This window comes from Nematolebias whitei, chromosome 6 (assembly GCF_014905685.2).
Source record: "Nematolebias whitei isolate Nwh7 chromosome 6, NemWhi1, whole genome shotgun sequence".
NCBI lineage: Eukaryota > Metazoa > Chordata > Actinopteri > Cyprinodontiformes > Rivulidae > Nematolebias > Nematolebias whitei.
Genome location: NC_056503.1, coordinates 35,321,858 through 35,330,697, shown reverse-complemented (window position 1 = coordinate 35,330,697; position 8,840 = coordinate 35,321,858). Strand labels below are relative to the sequence as shown.

Sequence of the window (8,840 nt, the reverse complement as noted above, 5' to 3'; positions counted from 1 at the left end):
TTTTTTTTTTTTGCATTCATTTGTCAGTCCTGCGACTTAAACTCTGAAGCAACTTGTATACGTTTTTTTTTTTTTTTTCCAATAACCATAATGCAATTTTTGTCTGACTCTTTAAATTTCGATTTCAATTTTGGTGATGCATAATAAATGCGACTTATATATATGTTTTTTTTTTCCTCTTCATGATGCTTTTTTTGACTGATGAGACTTGTACTCTGGAGCGACATATATGCCGGAAAATACGGTATTCATAATTGTGTCGTCAAGGCAACAGGTTCAGGAGAAAAACCCCAGGCATCTTTCCAGCAATCCTCTCTAGTGCCCCCTAGGGGATCCCAAGCTGTTTCCAGGGCAGAGAGGAGCTCCTCCCATATGTCGTGCCTGTACAACCTCCAGGAGGTGTCAGATGTCTGTATCATCTTAGCTGATTTCTTTTTGGGGTTGATGGAGGTCCTCACCTTTTCTCCACCATATAGATGAAGCTCATTTCAGCTGTTAATATCTGGACTATTCTTCAGTCATAAAGTAACGTTTAAAGTCAACCCAATTCAATGTTTAACAAAAAATAAATAAATAAAATTGCAGCTCAATCAACTTTGGAAATCTTTGGTTAAAACTTGGTGTGGTATAGCTGAGAGTCATGCCCAACACAAACTCAGCTTACCAGATTGTGTACGATTTTTGCCAAAACATGTGAAATAACCTCATATTCTGGGATTGTCCTGTTATCCAAACCTGCTGGAGGAACATCAAGATGGAGCTTGAGAAAATACTGGGGATGGAGGTTCCATCAAGTCCTGTGTTTTATTTAATGGGGATTATGTTAAATGAGGATTTCAGTTCAAATCAAAGGTATATAATACACATTTTATTATTGGTTGTAAAAAAAAAACTAATCACTGTAAATTGGAAAGAGGGGAGTGGTGGTGCAGAGGTTAGAGAAGGTGGGCCTGTGATCAGAAGATCGTTGGTTCAACTCCCGGCACCGACAACATTAAAATGTGGGTGGGATAGGTGAAGCACCCACACCTGTCTCCACGCTCGTTTGCTCCACTCTGGGCCCTTCAAATAACTGCCAAGTCTTTGTGCGACTTAATTCGCTGTGGTGACCCTGATGAAGGGAGCAGCTGAAAAAATAAAAAATAAATAAAATAAATGAAAAAAAAAACTTTAAATTGGAAAGAATTGAAACCCCCAACAATAACTGAATGGTGAGGGTCAAGCATGCATAGACTATGGAAAAGTCGGTTCTGTTCTACAAATGACTACAGATCTTTTTGAGTAAAGGTGGCGCTGTGTGGAGGTGTATCTGGCAACTTGACGGGGTGGTTAATTATGACTTCCAGAGGATTTTGTCCTGAAGTTTCGTTGCTTTAGGATATTTATTGTGACTATTTTTTTTAAGTTGTCAATAGCTCCTGCTGTGCTATTCTGTTTTTTACTATTGATTATTTGTTTCATTTTTTTTTTTTTTAAGTGTTTAATGAAGGGGGGTGTTGGATGTTCCGTTGTGTAAAAAAAGTAAAAAAAAAAAAAAAATGAAATAACCTAAAAGTAACCTGTTTGTTAGCAAAATAAGTAACGACGCAGCAGACAGATTATATTGAAACTCACATAAAATAATCACTGGATGCATTTTTACAGCTAATTAACATGTTGAGTCAGCCTATAAGCAGCCACCACAGTTAGCAAAGGCAATTAAAACTCAGACCAGTTCTTTTTACAGATGTGCAGCTAAAATATACCATATTTTTCAGACTGTAAGGCGCACCAGATTATAAGGTGCAATATCAACGAACGGGTCTTTTTTTATACATAAGACGCACCGGATTATAAGGTGCATTAAGCAAACCTAAAAGTTTTTGACATATCATTGAGCCCCATGTACCACATAAAATCAGTTTAAGGTCAGTAAGAGCAACTAGAATTAATACATAAGGCGCACCAGATTATAAGGCTCACTGTGGATTTTTGAGAAAATTAAAGGGTTTTAAATGCGCCTTATAGTCTGAAAAATATGGTAATGACATTATAGCTGAACGTTGTCTCCAACACAAAGTCTGAGCTCCAACAGATCACACAAGATCTTTCTATAAAACTTTATATGTAAGTCAGCAGGTAATATGAACTACTTTCATGAATTCTGCCTAATTAATTTGCATTTGATTTCACATAATGTTTAGATAATACGCAAGCTTAATTACCGAAGCGTTTTTCCTTAAAGAGGATGCTTTAAAAAAAAGCTTACTTTTTTACTTAATAAAATCAAGGTGGTAACTTTCTCTCTCTCTCTCTCTCTTTCTTTGATCAGGCAGTGAATTGGCAACTTCTATAGCTGACAGCCTAACTGTTATTATAGGAGCTCAAACACCTTCTTATGGGAACTCGGCTCCCACAGAAATCCAGCCCAGGGTGTTAAAAGAGCCAGGAAAACACAGCATGCTCCTGAGTTTTCTTCTGAGAAGCCTTTGAGAGAAATCTTTAAAGTTCAACTGAGATTTTGTATCTAAATCCTATTTGATTTGTACAAGGAACAAATGTGCAAATACTAGAGGGTAAGGTGACAAAAGTTTTAACTGCGGCCCCATATGTTGTATTCACAGCTCTGTCAAGAGTGATATCAAACCTCATATTTCTGAGCGTATCAGTGCATTCAGACGAAAACAATTTGACCAAAACCCAGCAGAAGTTAAATGGCAGAACATTGCCCTTTTGATTTTCTGTGTGAGGTTCTCTTCGTCCCGAAAATCTATTTTTACATTAAACGCATGTTTTGTTTTAAATTGATCCAAAGTGGTTCTGTCTGTGAGGTAAGCAGACAGAAAAAAGAAGAACCGCTATCTCAGGAAGAAAAAGGAAAAAAAAAAAATCTCAGCAGCAGATTTTTCAAGGTACCATGGCAACAGAACATTCAGAGAATTTTGATGAGAACAGCAGGAAAAGAGGGGTTGATTACAAGGGAGACGATTTGTTACTCCAATAGCAAAAGCAAAAGAATTGATTTCAAACACACAAGCATCGTGATTTATTCGTCCTTTGGACCAAAGTGCAAAAACACTGTTTTTTTTTATTTATTTTTTGTTCCATCATGGTCCTTCAGTCCAAGGATGACTGAAAGTGGCTGTAATGCCTTGGCATAGAGATGACAGGTTCCGTCAAGAGCTCGGCAGAGAGACTTAAAAAAAACTCCATTTCAAATTACACAAGAGGAAGTGGCAATCAACACAATGCTGCAGCTGTCTATCTTTGGCGACTATTCTCTCCTACCAATCTCACTCTCCGGTGTTCAGCAAACAGACTACTGTCCTGACAAACATAATCACTCACAGCGCAGATTTAGAGAGCATCTGTCTGTGGGAAATAATCTGCAGGAAAAAAAACAACTCTGCTGAACACCTTTTTGTGCTGAATAGACAACTCTCAGCTTCACATTATTAGGTGATGACTACTGTGTAAAATCCCCAGCGTTCAGGAGCACAATATTCTTTACTGTATGATTGGACACTTCACTTCCAATGAAACAGACTTAAAAATAATCCTTTATGCAGTTTTTCTTGAATGAACAAATATGAGCTGCAAATATGCACATTTATTCATTAGTTGTTTTGTTTTTTTAACAAATAAACCCAACTAACTGGCACTTTGCAAAGAATTTTAATAACGTGCTGCATCTTAACAAGGCTCTGTAAGATATTATCACAAACTCGACTGTGGCATTGTAATTGTTGCTAACAAGCTCCAGAGCACATCAAGGTCTGTCATTTGACATACATTACTACGCAGAACTGCAAAAAGCGTTTATGAAAGAAATTAGTCATGCAGCTTATCACTGTGTCATAGACTTGTAGCTGAGACAAATGTCGTCTATAGCTGAGGGCGTTTATCACCTATATCAAGGATCAAGGTTTGTGGATGCTGTGAGAGCACATGTAGTTGACTTTAAAGGCTCCACATCGTGGTTTTGTGCAGTAAAATAGGAATGTACTTGGCTTTAGTGGGTGCATGAAATAGAAGCAAGGTTGAGATAAAAGGGGGATGCTGGCTAACACACAGAGGATGGGTGGCGGTGAGTAAAGGCCCTACCTGAGCACAGCAGCACCACAGAGCAGCCCTCATCTCCTCCTCTCAGGGCAACTCTGATGGAGTGTGTTATCAGTGCAGGCAGGCAGGCTAAATCACCAGTTGAGTAAAGGTTAGAGCCACTGGTCTGTTTCTTTGCCCATGATGGGAGGCAGGTGAATGTCAAAGCTGCCTGAATCACAGGGGAACACTCAGGGGCAGAAGGTGAATCAGCTTTGGGAAAGGCACAGATTTATGCGTCACTTGTGTTCAGTGGGGCAACACTATATTAAATCGAGCAGCTCATCGATGAGCAATGTGTCATCCATAGAGGCCATTGAGTTTCTGAATGCTTTTTATACTGAGAATTGTGATTACGTCCAAGTGGTCTACGCAGAAGCCCAGTTTATCAAGCTGGATGCTAGAGTCAGTTTAGTCAAGATATCAATGCTAGACTGATCACAGCGTATTGGGTTCGATTTGTTTAATGTAAATAAGGTGAATGTTGGAGCACTTCACTGTAACAACTCACCTACGACTGAAGATGTTATCCAGCTGAACAATAAAAAAGCACATGGAGGACAATTTTATTATTTTTTCTTTTAAAAGATAAAATGTGGTAAGATCTGTAAATAGAATTATGCAGTAAATATTCACTGGTTAAAATAAATAAATAACAATTATTATACATAACATTTCAATTTGAGCATGAAAAGAGCTGTAAGGTGGCTTTGAAAAAACTAACCTTTTTCTACACTGTGCAAAAGTCTAAACTCTTGGCCTTACATAACCTTTTTTTAGTGACGTCTTTGTAGGTTTCTATTGAGCCTCCAGGTGATCAGTATTTGAATCTTGGGTTTCCTGCTTACTCACATGCACATAGTGAGACGATTCCCAAGGATGGAATGAGTGTTTGCTTTTCCATCCATCCATCTATCCATCATCCATCCATCCATCCATACATACATACATACATCCATCCATTATCTTCTACTTGTTTTTGAAGTTGGGTTGCAGGGGCAGCAGTTTGAGCAGACATCTCTTTCCACAGCCACCTCTTCCATCTCTTCTGGGAGGACACCAAGATGTTGCCAGGCCAACTGAGAGACGTAGTCTCTCCAGCATGTCCTGAATCTTCCCCGGGATTTCCTCTCAGTCTGACATGCCCGAAGCACCTCTCTAGAGAGGCGCCCAGGAAGCATCCTTACCAGATGCCCTAACCATTTCAACTGGCTCCTCTTGATGTGGAGGAACAGCGGTTTCAACCACCTGTATCCGCAATCTCATTCTTTCGGTCACTACCCAGAGATCTTGACCATAGGTGAGGGAAGGAACACAGACTGACTGGTAAACATAGAGTTTTGTTTTACAGCTCAACTCCCTCTTCACCACAATGGACTGGCACAGAGGCCGCAATACTGCAGACACTGCACCAATCTGTCTGTCAATCTCACGCTCCATTCTTCCCTCACTCATGAACAAAACCCCAAGATACTTGAACTCCTCCACTTGAGGCAGAACCTCACGCTTGACCCGAAAAGAGCAATCCACACTTTTCTGGTTGAGGACCATGGCCTCAGATTTAGAGGTGCTGTTTCTCATTCCAGCTGTTTCACACGGCTGAAAAACGCGCCAGTGACAGCTAGAGATCACGGCACAATGATACTAACAGAACCACATCATCTGCAAAGACCAGAGATGGAATCCCAAGGCCACCAAACTGGAATGTCTCTGCACCCTGGCTGCACTGAGAAATTCTGTCCATAAAAGTTGTACCCAGGAATACAGTCAAATGCCTTCTCCAACTCCACAAAACACATGTAGACTGGATGGGCAAACTCCCACGACCCCTCGAGGACCCTAGTGAGGGTAAAGAACTTAACCACTTTTCCACGGCCAGGACGGAACCCACATTATTCTTCCTGGATCTGAGGTTCAACCAATGATAGGACTCGATTCTCCAGTACCCCTGAATACCCATTACCAGGGAGGCTAAGGAGAGTGTTTGCTTTTGTGACTCTTAAATGTTCATAGAGAGTAATGAGTGCCACTAGTTTGATATCCATAAGATGATGTTTGCTGCCCTTTAATCTCATGTTGCAAACATATCTTTTCTATGCAGATTTTGCTTCTAACTGGCAGTTTGATGTGGAGGATTATGGTGCTACAATAACTTGACTTTGGCATTGCACAATATATGCCTTCAGGCTCCTCTGCTGTGCTTTATTGCAGAGCTCAACAGAGAAATAAAATGGTAAATATACAATATTTAGTTTCCAACTGGCACAAAAGGTAGATCTGGGACTTGGCTATAATTGAGACAATGCAGGATTCCAATAGTACATCTGTCCAGCATTGAGGAAGGCTGATAAGTTTTTCTATACAGGAAGGGGAAAAAAACACAAGAGATCTGTTTGATATTATAAGCTTGCAGCTTAGTGTTATTTTGTTTCAGGGCTTGCTTTTGTTTGGAAAATTGCAAGATATGCAAAACACAAGTTTGAGAACAGCTGTTCGGTTTCCATACTTGTCCTTTTATATTGGACTACTGAATGTGGTGACTGCAGCTAATAGCTCTGTGTTCTACACCGACAGCCTTTTATCCATAAATCCCTCAGTTGGACAAAAGTGCTTCAGGTTAAACAGATGTTGCTGCTCTTTCCTCAGAGAAGTCAAGTGTGTACACAGGATGAGAGAAAGGAGCTGAAGTTGAGCCTTGGGCACCAGAAGCTTTGCGACTTCAATAGAAAGCACAATGTATTCCACCCCCAAAGCTCATTTTCCAACCTTTTTCCTGCCACTGTCATTTCACCACAACTTGTGATGGAACTCGTTTGCTGTGATATCTCACTAATTTCCCCAGGGCCTGATTATTCAATATTCAATGCTGTGTGTTATGCGGCACCAACAGAGGGTCGAGCAATCAAGGCTGCTTTGCCTGATCAATATCACAAAAGTTCAAAACAGTACTGCTTGGGGACTGTGACAGTTCAACCTGAGACTCATGAAAAAAATGTTTGAATAATGTCTCTGCTGGTTGACAGTTAGGCTAGATCTGAGGCAAAGTACATTGTTGATGGCAAAAACACCTGGATTTCTTTAAGAAAATCCATACTACTCACCACCACCAATCAGAAAAGCACTGCAGGGATAATTTTGTAATCAGTTGACAAATGTGTTCTTCCAAACAAATGCAGTGAGTAACACACATTCTGCCATCATGGAAAATATACTGCTCTTTCATTGGCTTCAAATTATTCCTCTAAATTTAGTTTGTAAAAACTAGAATGACTGGGTCAAATGCTGTTCAGTGTTCTGCAAGTTCACACTAAAATATTTAGCTATGTTAAAGTTCAGTTCCCACAGATAAACAATAAATCTGATGTAAATTCACAGTCCCAAAGTGGACCAGATTGTCCTTGTTTATCAAAACTTTATGAGATAAAGTCTTCTAAAATGGTTTTGAATTTTGGTAAATGTAGTTAAGAATCATTTAAGTGTATTTATAGCGTCATCATATTGCATTTGATTTCTGCTCTTTGTCCAATTATTAAATATGTTTCTTTCTCTTCTATCCTTCATGCTCACAAATATTGGATCCCAATATGAACTATAATTGTGATTGAAAAGATGCTTTGCTCAAACAGCATCCAGATTCTTTTGTTTTCAACCCCATCACCAGACAAGCTTTCCTTTCATGTGAGATAAAGACAATAGCTGTGACTTGAGTTCGTCTGTGTTTAATATGTCCAATGATCTGTTACAGTGAAAATAAGACGAGGCAGAAAATTTAAAAAACTTTTCCTTGTGTCTGCATGCTGAGAGCTGTCTCTTTACGGCTGGATCATGCTCCTCCAGGGGTACAGGGACAACTGGGCTTACAGATACAAACTGACATAAACATTCAGCTTTAATAGTAAGGGCAAGCAGCTTTGGTTTAATATTTATTTAAAAAAAAGAAGGAACTGTGTGCATTTGATTGATTTAAACATGCTACCAAATATAAGAGTACACAGTGACAACCTAGTGCCCATACAGAGCACTAATAAAATCCGCAATGGGAAATTTTGATGACTTTCTTCACTATGAAGCATCTGAGATTTGTCCAAGAAATCTCTCAGTTTACAGCAACTGTTCACTCTCCAAAAGGGCCATGTTTAATGTGGCCACAGTGGTTGGAGCCCATTAAGTCGGCTCATTTGAACACATTCATGCAGAATGCCAAAACTGTTTGGCACATTATTAAAACCCTTGAAGAAAAGCAGTAAACTATCCTTTCTTTGGATGAAATGTGGTTGGGAAAATAAATTTAAAAATCCCTTCAATTTAGGTTAAAACAAATTGAAAAAAAAATAACTGTAGCACTCACTGCAAGGTTTTACAGAGAAAGTAAAAACTTTTCCACCTACACAGTGTGAAGAGCTCTCAATGTACTGAAGTAAACATCTGTTGAAGCTTTAAGAAAACCACTTAACAGTGAGATTAATTAAAACCAAACAAAAACAAAAAGACTTGAATTTGCAAAGGAGCACTTGGGAGCTGTGGGAAAAGGTCATGTAGTCCGAGTCCAGATTCACACCGTTACAGAGTAATGAACGCAAACCACTGCAAGGAGAATAGAGGATGAAGTGATTCTCTCATTACAAACCAGAGTCCAGATATTAATCCCATTGAGATTCTTTGAGATGAGCTGGAGAGGACTTTACAGCAGTAGTCCAGTCCCATCAATAAAAACCTCTTGGCAGAATTTAAAAAAAAAAAATAAATAAATAAATAAATAA

The 8,840-nt window shown here is 39.2% G+C and overlaps 2 protein-coding genes across 2 annotated transcripts in view; both read left to right on the top strand.

Moving 5' to 3' along the window:
• LOC119410929 (dixin-A) overlaps positions 1-480 on the top strand; it is a 12,678-nt gene extending 12,198 nt beyond the window's left edge. Inside the window, exon 11 of the mRNA XM_037677850.1 lies at positions 268-480. Within this exon, the coding sequence (XP_037533778.1) occupies positions 268-480 (213 nt within the window). The remainder of the gene's footprint in view (positions 1-267) is intronic.
• A 3,888-nt stretch (positions 481-4,368) lies between these two features.
• The window catches only part of LOC119410928 (nucleoredoxin-like), an 11,335-nt gene continuing 6,863 nt past the window's right edge, over positions 4,369-8,840 (top strand). The window contains exon 1 of the mRNA XM_037677849.1: positions 4,369-4,485. Coding sequence (XP_037533777.1) covers positions 4,369-4,485 — 117 coding nt within the window. The remainder of the gene's footprint in view (positions 4,486-8,840) is intronic.